This window comes from Mucor velutinosus (assembly GCF_035048745.1).
Source record: "Mucor velutinosus strain NIH1002 chromosome Unknown tig00001540, whole genome shotgun sequence".
Taxonomy (NCBI): Eukaryota; Fungi; Mucoromycota; class Mucoromycetes; order Mucorales; family Mucoraceae; genus Mucor; species Mucor velutinosus.
In genome coordinates this window covers 83,835-110,461 of record NW_027041893.1, presented here as the reverse complement: position 1 = coordinate 110,461, position 26,627 = coordinate 83,835, and the positions used below count along the sequence as shown (strand labels likewise).

The window sequence follows — 26,627 nt, the reverse complement described above, 5'->3', positions numbered from 1 at the left end:
AAGAAACAATCGATAAACGCTATATTCTCCCATCGCTGTAATAAACACGGTTTCCCTCTTTGGGATTTAGATTATTACAGGTAAAAAAAAAAAAAGTCTGAAAGATCATCTTCATTAGTCTCAAAACTGACTCTTTTCTGTCTGAACTTCATTCTCCTATTTGTCTAAAAAAGGTAAACACACTGTCCAAAAATTAATTTTGATTCGTCCAGAAAGAAATTAACATTGTCTGAATTTAAAGTGCAAGAACTGTAAATGCAACATGTTTCATGCAAGCATCATTTACACACACTTTTTCTCTCTTTTATAAAATGTCATATATTATAGCACCAGGAGAGAAACCCCAAGATTATTACGATACAGAAGTGTAAGTTGCTTTACTTGAGCCAGGGCTCCTTTTTTTTTTATATCAACCTGATGTAGGCTTGACACTCCAATGCCTGACGACCGGGATGACGAGCCAGCAACGAATGGCAAAAGACGTGTGTCCACTGCTCACATTGAATTCGACGGTATCTTGCAGAGCACGCAAGCCAAGTTTGCATATGATGAACTGGTCTCTGCCTGTGCGGATTTCTTGGGAAACGCTTCCGCAGTGGACAATGATGTGATACGCTTTGCCGAATCTATATTAGCCGTGGTAGGATCGCCCACAACATTGGATACAGCCGAGGTCAAGCGTCGTTTGGAACAAGTACTGCCTACCAGCCATGCATTTCGCCATCACAGAGGCATGACCCTATCAGACGAGGATTGCACTGTGCTGTGTAGTCTTGCTGATCGAGTCATCAATACGCCCTTGGGACAGGAGAGCAACGTGGACATTGTGGATAATGACGAGATAGAGCAAGAGCAGCAAAGGCATGACAGTAGCGATGTCTATTACATCAGACATGACGAAGCACCAGCTAAATTTCAAGAGTCACTGCCTAAGCAGCTGCCCAGTTTTGTGGAAGCCAATGCAGAGATTGGAGAAAGAGACACTATTGAATACGACATGGATGTGACACCATACGATAGTGAAGTAGATGACGATCCTCCCATTCGAATGCGAGCATAACCAGCTTCAAGGTGGCTTATAAAGCCCTGCGTTTATGGGAAATAAACATTTTTTTTTTTTTTTGCATTTCATCCTCTTTTTCTCTTTGTCGCATTTCTCATGAGCTGTCATTCATGTGGAGGCTGTTTTACAGGAACAGGTTGTTCTACTATCAAGCTATCCAAAAAAGAAGCCTTGAGCGATTCCGCTCGATTTCAATCGCTACTGGACCTTGCAACAACGCAGCAGCAGCAACCGCAACAGAAAGAGCATGACCATGTAGTACCCACCATCATGTCTGAGCTCTCAAAAAACGTCTATGCCTCACAAACTGTACTTTTTAAAGCGTTTGATGACCTGGAATTGGAACAGTTTTTAAGCTTGGCAAAGTGCTTGTATTCAGCAAACGTTGTTGGTGTTCACATTGCATGGGCAGCAGAGTATTGTAAAGGAGACGTCCAAGAGCTGCTGCGTATACTATCGACTGGAAAAGAAGAAGAGCAGACCTTGCTATTGCAGCATTGTGATGACGCAGCTGAAATGCATGAAATGTTTGGTCAACTAGCGATGGGATCCGTAGGAAGAGTGAGCAGGAATACGAGCTTATAAAAAGTTGCTGGCGATATACCAAGGAATGCACTGGTAGTATGAAACTCATGGTAGAATTCCTATTCTTGTACTATAATAAACGTGGCGACTTTACCATCAGATTGACATTATGGACGGATCAAGTGGCACTATGACATCTAAGCGATCGACAAAGTGCTCTTGATTCATTTGACATGCCGTTAGCGACTGTTTATCATACCACATCCAAGATGGTTTTAATAATTTTTGAGTAAAAGTGGCAAGGAGCAAGCATAGAGACGGCATTGCTCAGTAATATGGGGCTCTCGGCCAGTGCAATACTCGATCCAAGCTGGCAGTTGCCGAGCAGTGACAGATTGACGCCTGCTCGTTGCTTGTTGTGGCTGCATTCAAAGTCAGTTTTCTTCTTTGACGACAAAAGCGCCTTCTCTAGCCATTCCATACTTTCCCTCCTCTCCAGCCAGAAAAGAGTCATGTATGGATCAGCACGTAGCTCTTTCCAGAGCTCCGAATATACCAATAATCCACCATGGCAGAAATTACTGTGGGTTAAACAAAACTATCCAGATAACTATGTAGATGGCACATTTCTAGAGGAACTTCAGCGCAACGGTGAGTTTGGTCAAAGTCTCCTTTGTGTGATGAACATGCTTGCTCATTGTGATATGGCAGTCAATGTACGCTCCTACAACTACTGGACCATGGTGTATGAATCTGGGGTGATCACACAGCAGGTCAGCAGTGTTGTGATATTCATTGCCATCTTCATCTATCTCCAAGTGCATTCACTGTCTGGAAACCATCTGATATGGACAGGCTCCTTGTTGACAGGCATTGGCTATATATCCTGGGATCTGATTATACGAAGCAATCATGAATTCAAACGTTAGTTTCTCGTCCATACACTGTTGGATCAATACACTCAACGCCAGACATAGGACAACGCGTTGCCAAGAGCGCATTCTTCTTTTACATCACACTGTTAGGATTGTCACCTATTCTAAAGACACTCACCAGCCAAACCAGCGATGACACCATCTGGGCATTGACAGTATGCTGTTTCCTCGCCAATGTGCTGTTTCACGACTACAAGACACAGGCCAAGAGCATAAAGTAAGCTTCTTGTTTGTGCAATGCACACCATACTGATATCGAGGACAGGATTCCAGGGTCTTTATCCACCAATGCAGCCATCTTTGCGTCTGTATTACTGGCATCTCGATTGGATACCAACGTAGATGTCTTTGGTCTACTGTCATTTGCCGTTGAATGGTTTTCACTGTTTCCTATTTTTAGACGACATCTTAAAGACTTAAATCCTCTGATACAGATTGGTGTCACAGTAGCAATGTTGCTTACTTGTGTAGCGTTGTTTATTCAAATCTCAAAAGCAGTGGTATTTTTGTACATTTTGGGGTTCTGTTTTTTAACTTTTGTATGTCCATACTGGCTTATATTCATCCAAAAGTACAAAAAGTAAGTAGTCCTCAAGGAAAACGATGCGCCATGTCCTCTAACAGCCTCTTGCCAGTGAAATCCATGGGCCTTGGGATGAAGCAAGACCCAGATTACAAAGAGCAAATAGACGTAACCTGTATAGAAAGAGAACCAGCAACTAAAAACTCATGCTGTAATACATTGATTTTCATGTGGAATTAGATGGAACTTCTTTGGCACAAAAGTTTGGGTAGCAAACGGTACTATAAATAAAAATCAGATCATTTTACAGACCACATTGTCTCCATTAAAAAAAAAAAAAAAAAAGACTTTGAAAGCCTACATGCATAATGTCGTCATGTTTGCAGATGGATTTCATGATTTAGACTTTGCAATGTCGTTTGTATTAAGAGTAAAGAAAAAGAGAAAAATAGAGGGGTAAATACAGCTTATATAGTATCATATATATATATATATACAAATCATCTTTGTGAGTTCACTTGATAATGATGATGAGAAGGATGGGATGTTGAGCAACTGGGTGAAGTCGGCGAGGACGGAGCTACAGTGGCTGCATCAGTGGATATAGCCGGCGTTGTCGAGTTGTTGGATAGCTTTCGGACACTTTTGGAGGTGGCCTTGGGTTTATCGTACAAATGGCATTTATGAGCATGGCGGTACCAGAGCATATAGTTGTTCTTTTTTTTTCCATTGCAGGCAGATACGAAACGGTGGCATTGGTGGCAGAGACCCTCAATCATGTCTCCCTTTCCCATGCGTTGTTCCAACGGTTTCATGAATGATTTACCCGATACAGAAGAGATGCCATGGTAAAATTGCTTGTGGTACCTGTGATGTTGTTGGTTAGTTGCTCATTGCTAATGATTTACCCTTGAAGCTTACCAATAGGCACTATTTTTAAGTTGTAGCCATTTACCAGGCTGACAACTATCGCAGTAGCCTTCTTTCAGATGACCAGTAAATCGGACCCATTTGGGAGTATAACTATCGCCATCATATCGCAGCTTCTGCCGACGTGGCATTGCTGCTAGCAACTGGCTGTTACTGTTGTTTGCAGATGAGCCAGACGTTGGCATATGGAGGTCCTCGTAATGCAGCATTGGATCTAATGGAATCATGTAATCTTGGCGCTGATGATGAGGATGCTGTTGCATCATCTCATTGTTCATGGGCGTTGACGATGGCACAATGTATTCAGGTATATTCAGTATGCCTGTTGCTACCGTTGTGGCTGTTGGAGTGGTTGGACTAGGGGTAGGATTAGACGCAGCAACACCAGCAGTAGTAGTAATAGCAGAGTGATCATCCGTCTTGTTCGCATTGGTATGGCGAATAGACTTGCTTCGTTTTCTAATCATCCACTGATGCGAAGATGGAATAGGCTCACTCAAGCTGGAAACGACAGAGGGCATGTATTCTTCATTCATGACTTGATCAACCAGAGACCTCTTCTTGGCATGTTTTTTGAGTGGCGAAGAGATGGATGAAATGACAAGCTGAGGCCGATAATCTGGTCTTTTCTGCAATAATGTGCTCTGTTGCCACGGCAGCAGGTCCTGTTGAGGAATGACAGTGGTATTAGCAGCAGCAAAGTGCTCAAATACATTTGGCATAGACGATCTCTCCTTGTGGTGTTTGGGGCTGTAAATAGAAGTCTGTGGATAGAATGGCATCAGATTACCCAATGTATCTGTCTCTTCCAAGGAAAAACGACGGAATTGCTCGGCTCCTTTGATAGATGGTTGTTGTTGAAAGTGGCCTACTGTTGTTGCTGATGCTGTAACTATGGCAGATGAAGAAGAGGACGATTCAGACGCAGCGACACCCAGCTCATTGCAAGTAAAGAGAACTACGGCATACTCTATCAATACAAAGTGCAATGCTGCAACATGGCATACTCACAATTGATATCTGCTTGGTACTCTTCTTCTCCTCCTCCTTCGCCTCCTCCTCCTCCTCCTCCTCCCAGCTCCAATGGCCATTCATTAGACAAGTGCTGGTCTAGAGAGAGGCTTTCCAGTGGAAGAGATGCTACAGCTTGAGGAAAGCAATCAAACTCTGATGGAGTCATGTTGATTTTGTCATTGCTGCTGCATAGATCTTGACGATGTTGCTGCTGTGATGACGGTGGAGGTTGTAATTGCTGCTGCTGCTGCTGCTGCTGCTGCTGCTGCTGCAATTGCTGTGTGTATGCTGGAAAGAAGCTGTCGATTGCGTATGCATTTTCTAGATCACAATTTGAGTCTGCTGGAGGTCTTGCTGCTGTAGTATAAGAAGACATTTGGCTGATTGTATTAAAATAAGGGGGATCGAGCGGAGAAGCGGAATGTTGAGATGTTGAAGAGATCCAATGTGGATGTTTACAATTGACGATCTTATGTATATGAATACAAGACAAAAAGCGTAAAAAGAATGAGAAAAGAGAAAAGAGAAAAGAGAAGCAAATAGAGAGACGGCAGCAGATGTTAAGGACCCAAAAAAACCATTAAAAAAGTTTAATTGATAAAGTAATGGTTATTAAACCCGGCTAGTGTGACTCTAGCATGCTGATTTTAGGAGACACGAGAAAAAGAATAGATCCAAATCGTGTTATCCTCATTATGTCCTCAATGAAAGTGTGCTAGGTAGGTATCACCTGCCACACCATTTATGCTCTGGTTGTGCTGATGGAGCATTTATAAAAGAATTGCCCAAGCGTCGCCTTTGTAGTGTCGAACTGACCCCCTGCCCCTTAGAGTTGAAGCAATGCAGCCGAACGGCTGTCAAAATACCGAATTGTGTGAGCATTGGAGGGGCCCTGCTGTAGTGTGAAACACTTTGAGCAACCTCTCGCCATAAGATCAGCCAGAGACAGAGGCAGGGTGAATCGAGGGCACGCCTGCTATGTTTCATTTTGATTTCAACTTGAGCTTAAATGGGGCAACTTGGCCATCGATGTAAAGGTGGAACAAGGTTACGGTAATTCAATCGGTACCAGTCTTTTCGTCCTTGTGCTGCCACATCGATTGGAACTATATTGTATATTATATAAACCTAGGGAAGCATAATATTAAATGTGTGTGTATGTGCATTGAGTTACACATACAACTTAAAAATGTAAATATCTCACAAATAAAGAATAGAGTTATATTGCTCTCTCTTGCGTTTTGAAACGGTTTCTGCTACGGGATCAAGCAAAACAAGGGACGTTAAACGGAAAAGAGGAAGCGTGTAAACCACATGTAGCGTCAGTCAAATAAGGAGGCAACGTAAAAAAAAAAAGGGGGGGGGAGTAAGAGCTAGAGTTTGATACGACATATACGCGCACAAATAGGTTTGATTCAGCACTGTGTTTTCCAGTTCTACATGGATTTTCTTTATGTAATAGTGCCATGTCGAGCCTTGCAAGAGGGAGATACTGATTGTACATTTCTACTATGTATTTCATTAGATGTTACATGCGCAGTGTTGTACAAAAGCACAGACAAAAAGCAATAATCTTCTCCCCGTCTTTCTGTAGAACATTGGAACATGCGTCTTTCAAATGGTGGGTGATCGAATCTTACCACCTAGTTGATTATGTATTAGCCTTTTCGAGTGCATCAGAAGAGTACGAGAGATGATCAAGTGCAACCTTAAATCTAGACCCTGAAGTTAGCCATGTATACTTCGGTTCGGCCCGTCTACATGCAAGTGGGCCATGTAATAAGCAAGTGTGCTAATAAGAGAGACATTCCAAGAATACACATACACAGGGTTTTGGTTGCTCAAGAATCTACTAGTGTCCCATCTCCTTGGTTACCAAAGGCATCTAAACTTGGCTCTTTTTTGTGCGTCCTCAAGTAGGCGCTCTTTTGTTTATCCGACAAGTAAAAGCGCGTATATTTGAACGAAAAAGAAGCATGTTTATAGTAAATGTGTGTAAAAGGGTCCTCTTGGTTGAGAAATTAGTAGTGTGATAGTATTAATAAATAGTAAATATATAAAACAGTGTGTTTACATTTGTACAGTGAGGAAAAAAAAATAGAGGTAGGGGGGGGGGGAATAAGCGCAATATACAACTCTTCTAGAGATCAAGACATCTTGTATTCAACTCATGTGCAAAATCCATGACGAGTATCTTTCTATCCTGGCTCGAACTACATGAAAAATGTGAATAGACGCGCTCAACAAGAATTGGCAATGGACATACCTAATAATCCGCTTCTTGTCGAAATGCACATCGAAAATCCAGCTTGTATGGCCACTTTGAAAGTTGAGTAAGCATGCTCCAGAACTAAATCAAGACATTTAAAATTAGCAAAAACTAGATTCGATCATCATGGGGTTCTTTGTATGACTTTACTTTATATCCCATACGCGGATGCTCTGATCGTAACTAGCACTGACGATCTTATTGCCATCAAAGCGAAGATTTCTCACAAGTCCAGTATGACCCTGAAATACACGAGTACATTGGCCAGTCTATATTTGTCACAGAGAGGGTGTAAGCAAAAACACACTGTATTTCTATCATCCATCTAATTTTACCTCAGCATCCCATACGCGGATTGTGTGATCATTGGAACCACTCACAATGGTTTTGCCATCATATTGAACACAAGCTAGACCATGCCTGTGCCCTGCAAATTCTCGAATCAGTTCGCCAGTCGACACTTGCCATAGTTTGATCAATGCATCACTGGAAGCCGAAACAAGATAGTCTCCTTTTAACTGAATTGCATTGACGGGGCCCTGATGGCCTATTATCATACGAATGGGCTGAAACGTGCTGCTACTCCAAATACGAATAGAACCGTCTTTTGATGAACTCACAATGTAACGATGATCAAATGAAATGTCAGATACACCGGCAGAATGGCCCTATCAATAGAGTTAGCACACGCATTTTACACGCACAGCTATATACGGTGGATTTACATGAAGACGGCCACGGATGCGCTTGGTTCTCATATCCCACACAATCACAGTGTGATCTGATGATCCAGAGATAATGACTTGGTCATTGTATTGAAGGCACAGCACACTGCCTTGATGTCCTTCCAGTGTATCGGTGCATTGATACAGATTCAGATTCCATATCTTGATGGTGCGATCTCTGCTGCCAGTAACAATCTTTTCATCGTCAAATTGGAGGCAATAAACGCTGTCGTGATGGCCCAGTAAATAATGGGAAGCCACTTTGCCGATATTCCATCGATGCTGCAATTGATATCTTTGTTTGAACCAGTAGTACCAACTCTGCTCCTCGTCAGACAGATACATGTTGGGCGGCATCTTTAGTTTCCAGTTGTTTTCTGTCATCCTTAGCTTCCAAATCTCATCAATGTAGAATAAACGGGCCCATAGCCGCGATACTTTGGGAATCACAAGTAATGTGTCAAAATCGAGTAGTGATACGATAAATGTGCATAATTCGGCTGGTAATTTCTGCGTAAAATCTAGCCGTTATTTTTGATCTGCTATATTAGTTTGCCGTACTTCCTGCTTGAGTGCCAGATTTTGCATACCTATTCTCTTCAGTGGCTTTTTAATGTGGTTGATGTCGGGTTCTAAACTGTGATAATAGACAATTCTCTTTCCTGGCGATGATCTTTGTTTCGCCAACTTTCCAGCAGGATTGTGTTTGAGCTGATGTCGAGACTTTGGTTGAGTTTCTGTCATTTCAGTGTCTCGATTTGTATAATAAGGAGGTGCAACCGGTATTCCGCCATAGTTGTTTGTGTTGTTATGGTTGTGATTATTCATTAGGATGAGGAAATGGGAGTGGCGAGTTATATATATACAGAGAATGATAAAGTGTTTATATCAAGATGTTGAGGAGAAGAAAAGCAAAAGCATTTAGAAAAAGAAAAAAAAAATATATAAAAAAAAAAAAAGTTAAAATATGTGTATTCTCTCTTTTGGACTCTTTCCAACGTCGAAAACGAATGGATGTTTTTCAAAGAGTCCAAAATGGGTAACTCACTGTTTGAATAGGGTATATCAACAAACGTCACGTGTGGAGCAGGTCAATAACATCTACACATCTCTTGAGATGCTTCTTCCATCATGGCCTTGGGAGCACCATCCACTTGTTGCTTGATTTCAATGGCAGCCATAGATCATCTCCTTGTCGCTCATCATTACCTAGTTTGAATGAAATCATGATGTATTTAGGAGTCTTTGATCCCTAGCTGTTTAAACATTCTCTGAAACCCAAACAATCAAATCTCTGTATTCGTTGTGTGTTTGCTGTAGGTGTAGCAAGGTGCGCAAGTATATTTTTGCTGTACCTTAATTCAAACCTGTTTATTAGATGATTTCATTTACCAAAAAAAGCGTTTTGACCTTGCAACAGAAATAACAACATTGCATTTCCTTTTGATTTTTTTTTTTTTTTTTTTTTTTTTGCGAGCGATGAGGACTGATGTGGCTCTACCATTGACGCTGTCATCTATCGGATTCAAGGGTTATTTAGTGCACATCATATGTAAAGACGTGTACTGATGTGCTCATCATCAGCGTGCATTATTACTGTCTTTTCCTTTGCACTCTGATGGAAATGTTCTCAGAAGTAAAAGGTAACAGTGTACAACCTCATGAGGATTTCACATTGTACTACAATTTTTAGAAGAAAAGAAGGCGAAAGGTTATTGTTGATATTGCCATGAACACTATCATCCAGTCTCCAACGATACAGCCTTCAATCGTGTACCCCAGGGTTGATTTACCAGTTGATGACATTTAGCTAACATCGGTCAGCATCTTGACATACAAATCAAGCATAAGCTAAATAGTAAATAACAGCAATAATAACAACAACACTGCTTTTACCCTTTTCTATATAAATGTAAATAATGAACTGTCAGTTGATTCTCAAAATGTTACATTCATTTCGCAATCTGACATTTTTTTCAACACTGTTAAGATCAACTTTTGTTCTTTTTGAATGTAACGCTTGGTCTCTGTACTACAATCAGGCATTGCATCGACATTTTAGTAAAACCCTCAATCTTCATTTTTCTGTTTTTTCTGAGCTTATGGCATTTTGGGGGCTTTGCTTCCAGTAACAAGCTGATTATTAGGTTCTGAGCTTGAGTCTTGCGTTTTGATTTCATACAAATAGATATCTCTTGCAATGGAATGCGGTTGAACGTAACAACTCGTCCCATGTTATTTTACATCAAGTAATTTATCGCTATTTTGGTTGCATAAACAGACTTGGAGAACATTTGTAACACGACATTGCTCAATAGCACTGACCTGATTCAAATGCATAGATCTATTTCCGAAATGTCAGTCAGCAGCGTAGTCTTGTATACGCATCGTGTTCCTGTATTATAATCTCGAACCGAGATTTGCTGCTTGCTTGCAGGTAAATAGGAAGGACATCGAACACAAACTGCATCAAGACTCTTCAGTGAGGCAATTGTTCCCAACATCAAGAATGTTTGGCACCTGGACATAATAAGAAGAGGTCTTTACTGCAATTTTCTATTCTGAAATCATGATATTAACGAGAGCAGAGTAGGAGAATACTTATAGCGACATTTGTTGTTGATAAAGAAGGGAAACCCCTTGAGTTACTTGACCCATTTAAGTAAAATAATGGCAACTATGTGAGATTTTTTTTGTGCGCACACACTGAATGTACTGATAGACAAGTAAGCACTGCTCTAAAAATTTGGATGATGCGATTCAACAGATACAAGTACACTTGACAGTAATATATAGGTTTGTTGATTGATACCGTTCATCTCTATTTAAGTGCTGTTTTTGCTGTCCACAATAAGGACTGTAGCTTTGGCTTCCTTTTGAACTCGGGTATCATTGTAACAAAAATGATAAACAATAATAACGTGGCATTAAAGTATTGTAGACCTTTTTATACGAATAAAATAAAGCAAAAAATATAGGATCATTGCCTATTGTAGAATACATAATATATGTTGTCAAAAATGTTATATTTGCTTTACAATATAAGCTTCAAATCACACTCTTCAGCATTGGCAGGGCTCATATACCAAGGAGAATAGTTCCTATAAAAAATATGCTACATACACTCCTTGTTGCATTGAAAAAAATAGGGTAGTAACTGCATTTTTTTTCTTCGCCTTCAAATTGGCCCGCTTTAAGGAAAGGTAAAGCCTAATAAGAAGTAAACTGGGCACGAGCATTACAGATCAGAAGCATCGTGAGTTTGCATTGTATGCAAAGTATTGTTCGATAATGGCTTCAACCTCACATGCTTTTGCCTAGTACATAAACCATATCTGAGAGGCAAATTGTAATAAGAGTACAGTGTGTAATGAAATAGCCACCCAAACGCAACTTGATTGAAAACCGAAATTCACCTAATAGCACTCAATCAAATTCATGCTATTTGGATCTATTAGTAAAAGCCCTCAAATGTACATCAGCAACTATTTAAATATACTAAAGTAAAGATACACGCTTATATCGCACATCGTGTGAATGAATCACTCCTGATCACAGTGTATTCAATCACACCCATGATGGTCGTAATAGGTGATGGTATCTTTATCCAAATAGAATTAAATCAATAACAAGCATATTCAAATATGACAACTATGCCCTGCTGCCATAGTTGCACAATATCCCAGATAAAGGATTCCATGCTTCAATAACAAACATCACACTTTAAACCATCAAGGTTACATTAAATCATGCTATGACGATAGCTCACCCAAGCCCATCAAGGTTACTCAAATCGACCCTTATGGCCAGTGCTCCTGCATTGATTACCACTTTAAATCAAACATCAACAACATTTGCCAGATATCGCAATAGCAGCACCTATTGCTCTCTATCATCACTAATCCTACAAGCCAGATGCAAATGTATAAATACTCTTCTTTTTTTTACTCAATTCCAGGATCTTCAGTTTATTTTATACACAAATAAAATACAGTTGATTTCTATTGTATTTTACTATTGCTTTTTTTTTGTGAAATCTATTTAAACCTGATTTCACTGCGACAGAAACTACCACAAAGACAGCAGAAACTGAAACAATGAGAGTGGGGATGAGAGAGCAAAACGATTTTAACAATGTCGTGCCTAAATTTAGGTTTAAGCCAAATTTGAAGAAAGCGACTAAGAGGCGCCAGCACATACTCGAAGGTTCTGGAAACTGATAGCAGCAGATATTGATCTGATTATCAGTTGCTATATCAAGTATTGTATCTACTCGAAAGTTCTATTGATCAAGTAGCTATCGATCGTAGTGATAGTATAGATATAAGTTGTAAATGCAATCAATAAACATTATCTTCGAACATAATCTCAAATCTATTAGTTACACTCTGGGTCATTTGTTAACTCTTACAATTGAATTTATCTATTCAGAAAACTGTCGTGCCTAAATTTAGGTTTAAACCAAATTTGAAGAAAGCGACTAAAAGGCGCCAGCGTATACTCGAAGGTTCTGGAAACTGATAGCAAGCATTGATCTGATTATCAGTTGCTATATCAAGTACTATATCTACTCGAAAGTTCCATTGATTAAGTAATTATCGATCGCAGAAATAGTATAAATATAAGTTGTAAATGCATTCAATAAACAGCATTTTCAAACATAATCTCAATCTATTAGTTACACTCTAAGTTATTTGTTAACTCCTACCATTGGATCTATCTATCAAGACGACAGCTGGTAGCAGCAGGACAAAAAACAAATTCAAGTTACAAAGTTATTTCTCAAGGTTATTCTAAAGGTTATCTCTCAAGGTTATTTTTCAAGGCTCTCTTGACGTTCGTTATTGGTTTCTCTACAAGTTTCTCTGGTTCTCTCTGATTTTCTCTGGTTCTCTACAAGTCTATGAACGAAGATATTACTATGTCAAGTGCAAATATTGTTGGTAACAACTCTGGTTACGTTCGCAAGGTCCGTGAACCCGATGTTTTTAATGGTGAAAGAGACGCTATTGTTCTAAACGCATGGATTTACTCTTTGGAGTTGTATTTCTCCTTGGTAAAGATTGAAAACACCCAAGAAAAGCTTTTGGTTGGACTTTCTCTGTTGCGAAATGATGCTCAATTGTGGTACTCACAGATGAGTGCCTTTGATAGTGAGCATACACCACAAGATTGGGAAACGTTCAAGACGGCATTACGTAATGAATTCATACCAATCGATGCCATTGCCAAGGCGCGCGATGGTATGGCTAATCTGGTTCAAGTCTCGAATGTTACGAGTTATATCAACGCATTCAGACGTCTACTATTACAGATCCCGGATATGACGCCTGGTGTAGCTCAAGACAAGTTTGTGAGAGGACTAAAACAACCTCTTCGTCATGCTGTGCGATCTCATTTTCCCAAATCGCTGGAGGAAGCTCAGCGCTTGGCTCTTGCCATCGAAGGTGCTGGTGAAGACGAGGTAGTTCAACCTATTAGGCCGAATGTACCGCAACCTCAGTATGAATCGATGGATTTGAATGCAATCCGTGAACTAGTCAATGCTATTAATGGTGTTCCTGGCGGTCGACGTAACTTTAATGCTGGTAACAAACCCAGAAACAATACCAACATTAAATGTTACAATTGTCAAGGTTGGGGACACATGCAAGGTGAGTGCCCCAGCCCTCGTACTAATGGTCGTGGTGGTGGAAAACGCTATGGTGGCTCTTTTAAAAAGCATTTAAAAGAGTAAGCGTGTCTGACGAGGGGGGAGATCAGGCACGCTCTAATAGAAGATCCCTCAACAGTGTAATGAAATAGCCACCCAAACGCAACTTAATTGAAAACCAAAGTTCATCAAATAGCACTCATTCAAATTCATGCTATTTGGATCTATTAATGAAAGCGCTCAAATGTACATCAAAAACCCATTTAAAAATACTAAAGTAAAGATACACGCTTATATCGCACATCGTGTGAATGAATCACTCCTGATCACAGTGTATTCAATCACACCCATGATGGTCGTAATAGGTGATGGTATCTTTATCCAAATAGAATTAAATCAATAACAAGCATATTCAAATATGACAACTATGCCCTGCTGCCATAGTTGCACAATATCCCAGATAAAGGATTCCATGCTTCAATAACAAACATCACACTTTAAACCATCAAGGTTACATTAAATCATGCTATGACGATAGCTCACCCAAGCCCATCAAGGTTACTCAAATCGACCCTTATGGCCAGTGCTCCTGCATTGATTACCACTTTAAATCAAACATCAACAACATTTGCCAGATATCGCAATAGCAGCACCTATTGCTCTCTATCATCACTAATCCTACAAGCCAGATGCAAATGTATAAATACTCTTCTTTTTTTACTCAATTCCAGGATCTTCAGTTTATTTTATACACAAAATAAAATACAGTTGATTTCTATTGTATTTTACCTTTGCTTTATTTTTTTTGTGAAATCTATTTAAACCTGATTTCACTGCAAACAGTATCAAAGTAGGAGATACTGTTCCCAAGACTGGTAATGATGGTGTTGATCTGTTAGATCTCGATAGCGATCACGAGACGGATGATCTAAAGGCTGACAGCAATTATTTGTTTAATTTGGAAAAGAACAATAAAGCTACTACTGATTTGCCGTTGTACTCTTTTGACCTCTGTTCTAATGATGGAACTCGTGATTGCCTCAAGCCTATCAAGGTACTGTTGGATACTGGTGCTAGCTCAAACTACATTAGTCCTACATTAGTTAATCCTACAACAATGAAGATCACACCATTACATTCTAAACACGAAGTGGAAACGGCTAATGGACAAGTATCTGTTATCAAGGAAAAGGTGGAATTTTCGGTCTCGGCTAATGGTGTTGGTCAACGTATACAGGCTTATGTGTTTGATACTAAATTTGATCTTATTCTTGGTCAACAATGGTTCAAACAGTATAAACCTGTTCCCAATTGGTCTAATAACTCTTGGTCTATCCCTGGCCCTCATGGTATTGGTATGGCTGTCTTGTCTCCGGTAAATCTGGTATCTAATGCTCAAGATTTGGTGTATGTCATGTCCAAAAGACAAATGCAGCGTTCTCTGCGAAAAAACAAGATTGATGAATTGTTTTTGGTACATGTCAAAGAGTCTGGTGATTGGCACAACATGGTGGATACTAGTGATAATCTCGGAAAGGATATCTCTAAACTGTTGGATGAGTACAAGGATGTTTTCACGGAAAAACTACCTCCTGGTTTACCTCCTGATCGTGGTATCGAACATGTTATCGAGACTGGCGATGCTGAACCTGTATGCAAACATCCTTTCAAGATGAGTCCTTTAGAATTGGATGAACTACAACGTCAACTAAAGGAATTGTTGGACAAAGGCTTCATCCAACCTAGTTCGTCTCCTTGGGGTGCTCCTGTTCTGTTTGTGCGTAAAAAGTCTGGCGAGCTTCGAATGTGCATTGATTTCAGAATTATCAATTCTTTATGCACTAAAAAGCTCAACACCCCCTTACCTCGTATAGATGAGTGTTTGGAACGCCTCGGCGGGGCTAAATACTTTGCGCAATTCGATCTGACGAGCGGCTACCACCAAATTAGGCTATCTAGCGCAGATGTCCCTAAAACTTGTTTTGTTACACGCTATGGTGCTTTTGAATGGCTTGTGCTTCCTTTCGGACTCCGAAATTCTCCGTCGGTGTTTCAAAATATGATGAACAAGTGTCTTTCTGGCTACATTGATCGATTCGTCCAGCTCTACTTAGATGACATTTTGGTGTATTCTCCAACTGCTGAATCGCATCTGGAACACATTCGTCTAGTTTTGGAAAGATTTAGGCAGTTCAAGTTGTATGCCAACCCAAAGAAATGTAAGTTCAATCAGCGTGAAGTGGAGTTCTTAGGCATGAAGGTCTCGGCAAAAGGCATTCTGCCTTCTGATTCAAAGGTTAAAGCGATCAAGGATTGGCCTGTTCCCACTAATGTGCAAGAGGTTCGTCAATTTGTTGGTTTGGCTTCCCATTACCGAAGGTTCATCCGTCAATTCTCGTCTGTGGCAGCCCCTCTAACTGAACTTACTAAGGGTACTGGTTCTAAACGTCGTGGCATTGTCTGGAGTCAGGAGTGTCAAAAAGCTTTTGATCAATTGAAATTCTTATTGACTCATGCTCCCTGTCTACAACCTCCTGATGTGACTAAACCATATATCATTGAGACAGATAGCTCTGACTTTGGTTGTGGTGCGGTACTTTTGCAAAAAGATGACCAAGGCGTTTTACATCCTTTGGCATTCGAATCTAAGAAATTTTCTATGGCTGAACGTAACTACCCTGCGCAAGAGAGGGAACTTCTTGGTGTTTTGCATGCTTTGCGGGTCTGGCGATGCTTCATTGATGGTGCTGACTACGTGGTATATACTGATCATAATCCGTTACAGTATCTAAGATCGCAATCTAAACCTACAGCTCGTTTGGTCCGTTGGTTATCAGAAATCGAGACTTACGCTCCTAAAATATTGTACAAACCTGGCAAAATCAATGAAGTCCCGGATGCTCTTTCCCGTCGTGATGGTGCTGACTGTGTGGCCGCTAATACTAGTATGGAACCTCGTTATTTGTACTCTGTCGAGTCAAATATAATGGTACATCCATCGGATTGGCCAACTTTCTATTTAACCAAACAAGAGTTAGTTCCCGATTCGGTGAAATCTCTACTCGAGTCCAACACTCACAGGTTTGTCATCAAAAATGAGAAGGTTTATCGCAAGGTGAAAATTGGTGAACGAGAGTTTGAAGCAAGGTTCTGTCCATTCTCAAATCGTGCTACCTTGGTGAACAGATTCCATGAAGGGTTTGGTCATGCTGGTCAAAGTACTGTGTTTGAGCTTATGCGCAAACGCTGGTGGTGGCCCAATATGCGATCTGATATTCAAGGCTGGTTATCTACTTGTAAGGAATGTCAGTTGGCTTCTAGTTCTGGTAAAAATAAGCATCATGCTCCAATGGTTTCTCTGGATATTCCTCCCGCTTTTGGTCGCTGGCACTTGGATTTTGTTGGTGAGTTACCTCTGACACCTCAAGGTAACAGATGGCTTCTTACTGCGGTTGATTACACTACGAATTGGCCTATTGCTCGTGCGGTACCGGAAGCCACAGCAGAAGCCGTTGCTGATTTCATCTATGAGGAAATCGTGATGCGTTTTGGATGCCCCCAGGAAATCTTGACAGATCGTGGTGCTAATTTTATGTCAAACGTGGTGAAACTCTACATGCATAGAGTCAAGGTTAATCACAAGTTTACTTCTGCTTTCCACCCTAGAACTAATGGTAAATGCGAACGTCTCAATGGTATTCTCAAGGCTATGTTAAGAAAATACGTTAACGGTGCTATTTTTATGTGGGATAAATTTGTTGACACGGCTCTCTTTGCTGCTCGGGTTCGTCATCATCGCTCTACTGGTTATTCTCCTTTTTATTTGGTATATGGTCGTGAACCACTGCTTCCTGGGGATTATACTCGTCCTTATTTCGATAAGTTGACAGCAAATGATCCTAGAACTGTGGCTGAACATACTGCTCGTGAATTGGAAAGCCTTGGTCAAGTCCGTGCTGCTTCTGCTCATCGTATGAAAATGGTCTCTGAATCCGACAAAGAACGTTGGGATGCGGCTATTGAGAAGCTTGAATTTGAAGTTGGTGATCATGTCCTGCTTAGAAACGAACAGAAATACGGTCTTGAATACAATTGGATGGGTCCCTTTATTGTCGTTGATAAAAACTCGGAAAGCCATGTCTACAAGTTGGTTACGATTGGTGGTGAACCTTACTCGTCTTGGGTACATGTTGACCGTTTAAAAGGTGTTAAGGCTGAATCCATTGATACTCCTTGGTACAACCCCACTGTGTCTCGTGCTGCTTGGCGTGAAGAAATGGGTCTCAACTCTAGTAATCAGGCTGTATCTTGTACTTCTAGTTTCTCTGGTACTTCTGGCTCTGTCGATCAAGTTGATCAGAGTCGATCAACAATCTCGGGGGGGAATGATGTCGTGCCTAAATTTAGGTTTAAACCAAATTTGAAGAAAGCGACTAAAAGGCGCCAGCGTATACTCGAAGGTTCTGGAAACTGATAGCAAGCATTGATCTGATTATCAGTTGCTATATCAAATACTATATCTACTCGAAAGTTCCATTGATTAAGTAATTATCGATCGCAGAAATAGTATAAATATAAGTTGTAAATGCATTCAATAAACAGCATCTTCAAACATAATCTCAATCTATTAGTTACACTCTAAGTTATTTGTTAACTCCTACCATTGGATTTATCTATCAAGACGACAAAACAACAAGGTGCGCGGTTGGTTAAGTGGTATAATCTTCGCCTGCCACGCGAAGGGCCGGGGTTCGATTCCCCGACCGCGCATTTTGCAAAAATCTGCAAGAGTAGTGTTTGTAGACTTCTAGTCTTCGATTTTCTACAAACTTATCATTTTTTGGTAGTGTGGAATACATCCACTATGATCTGCATTCCGACAGTTCATCCAGTTACCAGATTTAGATATAAACTGTATGTACACTGGATTAGATGTACGATATCGATTTATACTATAAGAAGATATGGACTTCAGATACGCTAGTACTATAAGATTTATACTATATAAGACGAGCCTTTCGACACTTCGGGTAGTTTCCTGACCTACGCTTCGCTTCGGTGGAAACCAACCTACGTTCAGGCGGCTCGCGCTGCCGCGGGCCTTTGGCTAATATCACGAATAGATAAAAGCTAAAATGTAAGAAACTTTATTTAATGAAAAACTTTGCATTTTTAAGAAAGAATTTCTTGATAGACAACGTTTATAGTTTGTCTTGATTGTTCGTTTTCAGCCTTTTGTAAAACAATTTTGAGATGATTCAGTGATGTTACTCTTGATAGAGCAACATACAACTGTCCATGGAAGAAAACGGGGTCCAGCAAAGAAACGACAACATTGCGGAGGGTTTGCCCTTGAGCTTTGTTTATAGTGATAGCGAAGGCACTTTGCACTGGAAATTGCGTTCTTGACAGCTTTCCCTCGAGTTCTGCGGTGTCTTGGTCACTGTGCAGCGAACTTTTGAAATGTATACAAAGTTCCCTTGGTGGCTACTGCATGCAATTTCGGCTTCAATCGTATTTCTCATCAAGTTTCTGACTATAAGACGGGTTCCATTGCATAGGCCTTGCCTTGGATTGATGTTTCGAAGGCACATAATAGGCTGGTTGACTTTCAGCTTTAGTTCATGTGGAGGCATTCCAGAAGGTTTCAACTTATTCAGATACTCAACAGGTGTATTAGACGGAGACCCTGAATCAATGATATGTTCATCGTTGGATAGATATACAACAGATTCTTCAGGAAACGCTGCCAGAGCTAGATCGTTTATCTGATCCACCACCGCATTCGTTGCTGCCAGGATAGTTATGTCTATAAAGGATGTCGGTGAAGACATCATAGATACATCACGAAAAGCAATTTCAATAATCTCGCTGTAGCTTTCAATGTAACTACAATCCAAATGGGGGTCAATGGCCAGAGTATCACCAAATTGATGTTGGTTAGATCCTTCACCAATACGGAGCAAGTATTGAGCGAAATTGTTAGAACCGAATTGAGATGAGGAAGGGCCTTCATCGTTGGTGAGTCTCATATTTTGAGTCAGTCTGAGACTTTTAGTATGAGACATCAAGTATGATGCCTCCAAAGAGGCTGCAACTGCATCTGCCCTTCTACCTTTCTTGACTACCGGGAGAACTTGACGAAAATCCCCTCCAAGAACAACAACTTTTCCACCAAAAGGCTTTCCAGCATAAGAAGGATGTACTGAGGACATCAAATCACGAAGCGATCTGTCTACAGCCTCAAATGCGTGCTTGTGAGTCATTGGTGCTTCATCCCAAATAATCAGCTTTGCTTCCTTCAAAAGTTTAGCAGTGTTTGATTGTTTTGAGAAGTGGCAGGTTGATGTTTGGTCTGTCTTGAGAGGTATCTTGAAAGTACTGTGAGCAGTATGACCACCTGGTAAAAGAGTTGCTGCGATACCTAAGGAAGCAGTTGCCAAAGCAATTCCTGATTCTGCTCTAACCTTAGTGAGAAGAGCATGATACAGATACGTTTTTCCAGTACCACCGGGACCATCAATGAAGAAACATGTAGGGATACCAAGGCCAGGATTGTTTACAGAATTAAGCACAGTGTTGTATATTTGAAGCTGATCAGCGTTCATCCTTTCCTCGTAAATTCGAACTTCAGTAGCCAAAGTCTCCAGATTATACCCAACTACCTCTTGATCAAATAATGATCGAAGCTCTTCATCCTCCTGATTGAAAACAGATTCATCGATTTGGGGCAGCTCTGGATAATTCTTGACTGATTTTCCATGCGTCATTAATTTTCTACTAATGTCAATCAATGCCTTTTGATAGCAAGATTCCAGCTGAGCATCAGTCAATTCTTGTGGAACAGCTTGAGATTGTTGAATTTTATGAATAAAATCTTCAGACAGTTGAACCTTGTGATTATCCCATAGTTGTTTGTAGGTGGAGATAGTGCAAAATATCAGAATGGTTACAGAAAGATCTCGCACCTGAGAGGATCCAGTTCTTATCATCGCGTATCCTTCATCCGGACAAAAATGCCATTCATCCTCGTTTGCTAAGAGTCCCATGGATTGAGCAGCTTCACGAAATGTGACATATTGAACACCATTGACGTTTTTTAAATTATCAAAGCTTTGAGGGCCACGAACATGCAATAAAAGTAGACGCATGCAGTATTTCTCCATATTAGCAGCACTTGGAGGCACGAAATACATTCTGCCTATCCCCTTAACACAGTTCTGGCTGTTGATTCCTCGCCTTCTTTTTACCCATTTTTTTTGCTTTTTGTCGAATGAATAATGTCTTGGGACATCAATATAAAGCAAATTCTGCGCAAAGACGTCTCCTGATGCGTTCAATTCAGAAAATGCTTGCAGAGTAGTCTTCTTTGCTGTGGTAGCATTTACGACATTGGCAATAGTAGTGTTGTTGTTAAAGTACACCCTGTGCTGATTTGGAAGATCAACTGCCAGTCGAGTAACTGACGGAAAAGTAGAGTGTAAACTCTTTCCAAGTAAGCGCTAGCAAGCTTCAGACGCGGAAATGTATCTGGCATTGACCCAAGTTGAGATCTCGTCTCTATCGCTATTATCTTCTTGTTGAGGGTGCCCTACTGTAGGAGCAGATGATGTGGCCGTAGAGGTGGATGCTGCTGTCATAGTAGAAGTGGCAGTATTGCCGTTGGTTGTGATATTACATCTTGGGCTTGGTCTCTACTTAATTTGACTTGAGATTTGTCACTACCCTTTGTGATATATTTTTGAAGATATTTGATTGCCTGGACTCCTGCGCAAATTTCAACGTTGATATGAGCATCATACTTTGTCATCAAGTATAAGTTATGAGGTACGACCCATCGATTATCTGCATAATAATCCCCAAATCTGACAGGCATGCTTCTTGGTTGACTTCGTCGTCTGTAATGAACAAATCCTTTAGAATCGATAAAAGTCTCTTCGGTGTATTGCTTTGGATATTGCTTGGTGCACTGGAGATTATCATCTAAGCATGGCCTTTTCTTATTGATGTTTTTTCCGCATGGAGTATGCATCATGTTTCTAACGACTGTAGCATACGCTTTGGGGTGCTTGCTTTGATCTGGGAGTTCGGCAGTGACATACTTATCATACGTTTCAAGAGTAGGTCTGCTCGGTTCATCCACAATAATCACCATATGAGCATGTGGCAGGCTACGTTTCTGAAATTCAACGACATGAGTAAAGCCAATGACATTACCAAAGATGTATGGCTTTGTCTTAATATAAGAAATCAACTCCTTGAGCTTCATGTCGAAAACTCGTGCACACAGATCCGGTCTGTTGTCAGTTGGGCTCAAACCACCGTTGCGTAATTCATTGACAATTTCGGGCCAGTTTGGATTATTGCAGGTAAATGTTATGAAATAGCTTGGTTAACCCAATGCAGAAACCATTGCCATTGAATCCTGATATAACTGCTGCATTGATCTTGGTGATCCAGTATGTGATGAGGGTAAAATAATTTGCTTACCAATCTCCTCAGTGGAGATGGTGCTATCAGATACCGCTGCATCTGTAAGCCCTGAATACAGCTCTGTTCGTAACGATCCCTGGTTATTTCGTAGATATTCCAAACGTCGATGTTCAACCTTCACATACATGTCCACTACATATTGATGGAATAGCCAGCCGAAATAATGCAGCCTTCCTGCGTTGGGTCTTACTTGCAATCGATGAGCATAAAATTGCATTACGCTAATGTTTTGCTGGGCTCTTCTAATGGTGGTAATAGGCCTTGTAACTTCTTGTTCGACATCATCGCCATCGATTTCAGCTTCAACTGTATTGGCAGTATTATCGTCATCAGTTTCGCTATTAACTGCATCACCTTCATCATCATCTTCGAAGGAGGCATTCGTAGTAATGCTGAGTGGCATATTGACATGCCATCCGTTCTCACCTCTCGGAAACATCAAAACATAATGCATTGAATCATAGAATCTATGGCATTCACTCATAATATGCTCCACAGTGCCATTTCTACGAAATGTTGCCACATCTCTCCTTAGATGAGGGACATAATTTGGATCGTCTGTGGAGACTGGATCTATAACAATGGCCGCCACTTCATCTATAGTACGGCAGAATAAGTTCTTCCTAATGTCGCTGTTGCTCGGCCATTGATCATGATGTGAAAACTGTCTTCATTATGAGCGAAACGTTGTCTTGCCATCTCAAAAGTTTGCGCAAAGGGACATTCTCTCATCATCATTTCTTGGAGACGCTCAAGCAGAGGTTCATGAAGCTGCGAAAATATACCTCTGCGCATGCTAGCTTGGTATTGAGGGTCCGTAAAATATATTTGAGCATACTGTGAGGCAAATCCTGGTATAGGAGAGATAGGATCTATTCTGTGGTATGTTGAGCCTTTAACTCGAAATGTGTAAGTGCCACTGTTAAATCCACGGTAGTAGCCCTCATCTTGATGTGCACCAAGTGATGTAAAGGCAAAGCTGTTATTGTAGGCTCTAATGCTATTTCTGAAGTGCTGACTTTCTTGGTCTGAATCAGTAAGTAGAGATCGTAGTGGCTGGGGAGGATTTTGCAGGGCTTCCAATTGAACCTTTCCCTGTCTACAACACATCGAAAATTTGTTTTTTAAAAGCTCTTCAGTATACAACAATGCGTTACAGTCTGGACATTAACAATTCATGGGCTGCATAACATGTCTGCAGTAAGTAGGGGAATTTGGATCATAATCAACATTTCGCTCAAAGAGATGGTCAGTTTCTTTAAACTGGGTGTTATCAATAATATCAACTTTGTAACAAAATAAAAATTAATTCCATGTTCTTTAGTAATTCAAACAATATGTTACCTAGATTTCTATTACGACGTGGTCTTCTCAATGGTCGAGTATGTTCGTTTTGTTGTCTCGATCGCAGCCGTTGACTAAATCTCTGAGGCTCTGGGTCGTCGTTCAAAGAAAACGTTGCTGACAGCATTGAGCAGAGGAAAGATGGTGGTCTTTGTTGATTGATTGTAAAATCATTATTCTCATATGAGCTAGGCCTGATAGATGCCTTGAAACTCAGGTTCCATATTAGGGTTGTAAAGTGTCTAAGGACTGAACATTTTTTATGTTATGATATAGGCTATAGATGGCACCTCGGACATGAATGGCGCTATAGACTTATACTTGTATTCCGACATTGACTACGGATGTTTACCATATCTGGATAGGCACCAAGATTAATGCAATATGAGCTTGTTGCTTCAGATGTGCACTTTATGATCCACGCTATAAGACACATGCTTATATCCGTGATACTAGCTACAGATACTTTATGTACTACAGACTTGTACTATATATATGAGACATGCTATAGACATGCATACGATATGCTATAGACATGCCATATATCCAGATACATGCTAAAGATGTATGCTCAGCGATATACACTCAGATATGTACTATTGATATAGACAAAGAAGACTGCACCTATTGGATACATGCTACTAGATCGATATTAATTATCCTTATAGAAAGGATAGATCAGGGTACCTCGGATGAGAGTTTAATTATTCATCCAGGCAAAGCTAAATCATGATTAGCTTGCTGGAGTTGTCTTTTAGCATGATTAGACATTAGTTGATCTGAGTTGACTTATTTGTTAATCCAATTAATAGTACTTTTATCCATTGTTATAGTATATAAGAAGGATCATCTAACTGGCCAGTAGAGATCCTTCAGTTTACTTTACACCTGTCAGTTTGATAATAAAACATACCTTTATCAAGTTGACTTTACTGTTTTTTTTATTCTTTTTTTTCCGTGAATTTTCGTCTATAAAGCCTCAAATTCCACAGGAGCAACTTTTTAGTGGGAACATTATATTGGAAACGTCTGTTTCATGAGATAATCCACATTGTACATGCTATTTTTAAGCGGGGGAATATGCATACCTTAAATTGCAAATCTTATTATTATCGAACAAAGCAAGCTACAACTGTCTAGTCCTAAAAGCAAGATTCTCCAACATGTCCAGTATCTATTGATAGCTTAAAACCATCAAGTTAATATGGCCCTTTTCCTACGCACCAATTTTTAAAATGCTTAATCAAATGCATACATGTGTGGTGTACACATGCAAAAGCTCAACGGAGATTCAATTTTTATTTTCTGAATGATGATCCATGGGATTCCGAAATCTATCGACCTTAAAAGTACGCGTTTCTTGATAGTAACCACCCCTTCAAACTTATATATAACTTGTAGAGAATTCAAAGGAGAAGACAATGGTATCCATATCAAGTCTCTGGTGTACATTATTCACCTGATATTTGGTACGATTGTTTTTGCGATTTTTTGACTGTTTTCTAAAGATTAATCAGTATCTGGTATCAAAACATTTTGTTAAGCATTACTAAACATTGTAGACCAAAAAATTTCCTATCGGATGAGCTATTGATTGACGCTCTGTCATAACTCTATCATAAAATATGGACAATATTGTCCTGACAAAAAGGAGGTCACCCAAATTTTTCGCTTGCTGTCACAGGCAGATTTTGAAGAAAAATCCATGATTTTGCATGATACTTTTTTTTGACCATATCTCGACAAATACTCACTGGATTCACATAAAACAAAGACTTTTCGATAGCTCTACGTTATATTCATTATAACATGAGGGTTTGAAGTACCAGATGTACGTTTCCTTCATAAATATGCTCAAAACCTTATATTTTATGAACTACAAGCAGGGGATATTCAATTTTTTATTTATTTATCTATAATAACCATACCATCGTATAGAAAATTGAAAGAGAAACAGAAGCTATTAAGCTTTAGGCCTGGTGTTGAGTCTGTAGCGGTTGCGGACATTCAGTAACTCAGCAAGAGTCGGATCATGATTTACATTGTTTCTCACTGTCTACATTAGGACATTAGGTTCGACACAGAAGTGAATCATATAATCGGTTATGATGGTCTCTGATAGTGAAGGATAATGATGGCTACAGATTGTATCATCATGGCTGATCGAACGAATCGGATCCTTCAATTGAATGGTATTAGATAAACATGATACGATGTATTGACTCAGTTGAAACAACAAGATAGATTGATGATTCATCAGTAATGATCTCTTATAAATAGGATGTGTTTGAATCAGTTAATAAATCTAGAAGTTTTCGTATCTGGTTACTTTTTATAGTCTTCCTTTTTTGAAATCTATCTTAATTTGTTAATACTGTATCTTTGAATACAACACCTGGGTTCATTTAGTAAAATCCAGCGGTACAGCCCTTTGAAATTTGTCCATTTTCGCTCTTTTCCTCATTATTCATTGACATTGCTCTCAATAAGCCCAGATAGAACTCGACCTATTCAAACAATCTGTTCTCTACAACTTTTACTACACACGTGCCCCACCTTTGTATAGTAGCCCAAAAAGTTTTACTAATACCATCTGTCCAACATTTGCAAATTTCAAAAATTGCGGATGTTTCAACAACCATGCTATCTACGCAAATTCGGTTTGCACCATCGTCATCTTGGCTGGAGTGGGGTTCCAAATCGGAACACGAAATGGAAATCGGAATTTGAAATTTTGCTTCCCTAATAAAATGTTGTTCTTACCTGTATTTTTTCCTAAACGTTTTATTGTGATGTATCACTTCTAAACCGGATCTCCAAATGCGTAGAAGCAAGCATTTCAAGCACCGATCACATCAGATCATAAACTTTGACATGAAACAAGATTCAGTTACGATCCATATCATGGCATGTTCAGGATAATAGATTGGATCTATTATCCTATTACCCAAATCAACCCATCTAATACCTTATCCTCACATCAAATCCCCCAATTCGAATAGTATATAAACCCTCTTATTTCCAATGTAATAAACGAAATTCTTTACCTGATTAATTTCATACTCTTTTTTATAAATATTTTATTTCTAATAAATCAACATTTATAATGTGAGCTACTATTTACAAATAACAATGTACAGATTCCAACGTTAC

At 39.9% G+C, this 26,627-nt stretch overlaps 9 protein-coding genes and 1 non-coding gene across 10 annotated transcripts; 6 read left to right on the top strand and 4 right to left on the bottom strand.

The window, feature by feature from the left end:
* Nucleotides 1-311: 311 nt before the first annotated feature.
* ATC70_004154 (uncharacterized protein) lies at nucleotides 312-1,060 on the top strand (the record flags this gene model as incomplete). The annotated part of the gene is made up of 2 exons (XM_064823465.1): nucleotides 312-367; nucleotides 424-1,060. 2 exons carry the CDS (start codon nucleotides 312-314, stop codon nucleotides 1,058-1,060), a joined length of 693 nt encoding a protein of 230 aa, XP_064688290.1.
* Nucleotides 1,061-1,159: 99 nt separating this feature from the next.
* Nucleotides 1,160-1,648, top strand: ATC70_004153 (uncharacterized protein; the record flags this gene model as incomplete). The annotated part of the gene is made up of 1 exon (XM_064823464.1): nucleotides 1,160-1,648. One exon carries the CDS (start codon nucleotides 1,160-1,162, stop codon nucleotides 1,646-1,648), a length of 489 nt encoding a protein of 162 aa, XP_064688289.1.
* Nucleotides 1,649-2,100: 452 nt separating this feature from the next.
* ATC70_004152 (uncharacterized protein) lies at nucleotides 2,101-3,246 on the top strand (the record flags this gene model as incomplete). The annotated part of the gene is made up of 5 exons (XM_064823463.1): nucleotides 2,101-2,239; nucleotides 2,300-2,512; nucleotides 2,566-2,740; nucleotides 2,789-3,103; nucleotides 3,159-3,246. 5 exons carry the CDS (start codon nucleotides 2,101-2,103, stop codon nucleotides 3,244-3,246), a joined length of 930 nt encoding a protein of 309 aa, XP_064688288.1.
* A 300-nt stretch (nucleotides 3,247-3,546) lies between these two features.
* Nucleotides 3,547-5,366, bottom strand: ATC70_004151 (uncharacterized protein; the record flags this gene model as incomplete). Its single annotated transcript, XM_064823462.1, has 3 exons — nucleotides 3,547-3,913; nucleotides 3,968-4,934; nucleotides 4,988-5,366. The coding sequence occupies 3 exons, from the start codon at nucleotides 5,364-5,366 to the stop codon at nucleotides 3,547-3,549; spliced, it is 1,713 nt and encodes a 570-aa protein (XP_064688287.1).
* Nucleotides 5,367-7,130: 1,764 nt separating this feature from the next.
* On the bottom strand, nucleotides 7,131-8,812 carry ATC70_004150 (uncharacterized protein; the record flags this gene model as incomplete). The annotated part of the gene is made up of 6 exons (XM_064823461.1): nucleotides 7,131-7,203; nucleotides 7,257-7,340; nucleotides 7,410-7,528; nucleotides 7,595-7,927; nucleotides 7,985-8,505; nucleotides 8,575-8,812. 6 exons carry the CDS (start codon nucleotides 8,810-8,812, stop codon nucleotides 7,131-7,133), a joined length of 1,368 nt encoding a protein of 455 aa, XP_064688286.1.
* A 4,093-nt stretch (nucleotides 8,813-12,905) lies between these two features.
* On the top strand, nucleotides 12,906-13,721 carry ATC70_004149 (uncharacterized protein; the record flags this gene model as incomplete). Its single annotated transcript, XM_064823460.1, has 1 exon — nucleotides 12,906-13,721. One exon carries the CDS (start codon nucleotides 12,906-12,908, stop codon nucleotides 13,719-13,721), a length of 816 nt encoding a protein of 271 aa, XP_064688285.1.
* Nucleotides 13,722-14,326: 605 nt separating this feature from the next.
* Nucleotides 14,327-18,111, top strand: ATC70_004148 (uncharacterized protein; the record flags this gene model as incomplete). Its single annotated transcript, XM_064823459.1, has 2 exons — nucleotides 14,327-14,334; nucleotides 14,481-18,111. The coding sequence occupies 2 exons, from the start codon at nucleotides 14,327-14,329 to the stop codon at nucleotides 18,109-18,111; spliced, it is 3,639 nt and encodes a 1,212-aa protein (XP_064688284.1).
* A 225-nt stretch (nucleotides 18,112-18,336) lies between these two features.
* Nucleotides 18,337-18,407, top strand: ATC70_004147. The gene has a single exon. It is a non-coding gene; the product is annotated as a tRNA-Gly (tRNA).
* A 593-nt stretch (nucleotides 18,408-19,000) lies between these two features.
* ATC70_004146 (AA_permease domain-containing protein) lies at nucleotides 19,001-20,833 on the bottom strand (the record flags this gene model as incomplete). Its single annotated transcript, XM_064823458.1, has 1 exon — nucleotides 19,001-20,833. The coding sequence occupies one exon, from the start codon at nucleotides 20,831-20,833 to the stop codon at nucleotides 19,001-19,003; it is 1,833 nt and encodes a 610-aa protein (XP_064688283.1).
* Nucleotides 20,834-22,029: 1,196 nt separating this feature from the next.
* Nucleotides 22,030-22,533, bottom strand: MCD1 (sister chromatid cohesion protein 1; the record flags this gene model as incomplete). Its single annotated transcript, XM_064823457.1, has 1 exon — nucleotides 22,030-22,533. One exon carries the CDS (start codon nucleotides 22,531-22,533, stop codon nucleotides 22,030-22,032), a length of 504 nt encoding a protein of 167 aa, XP_064688282.1.
* Between the last annotated feature and the right edge of the window lie 4,094 nt (nucleotides 22,534-26,627).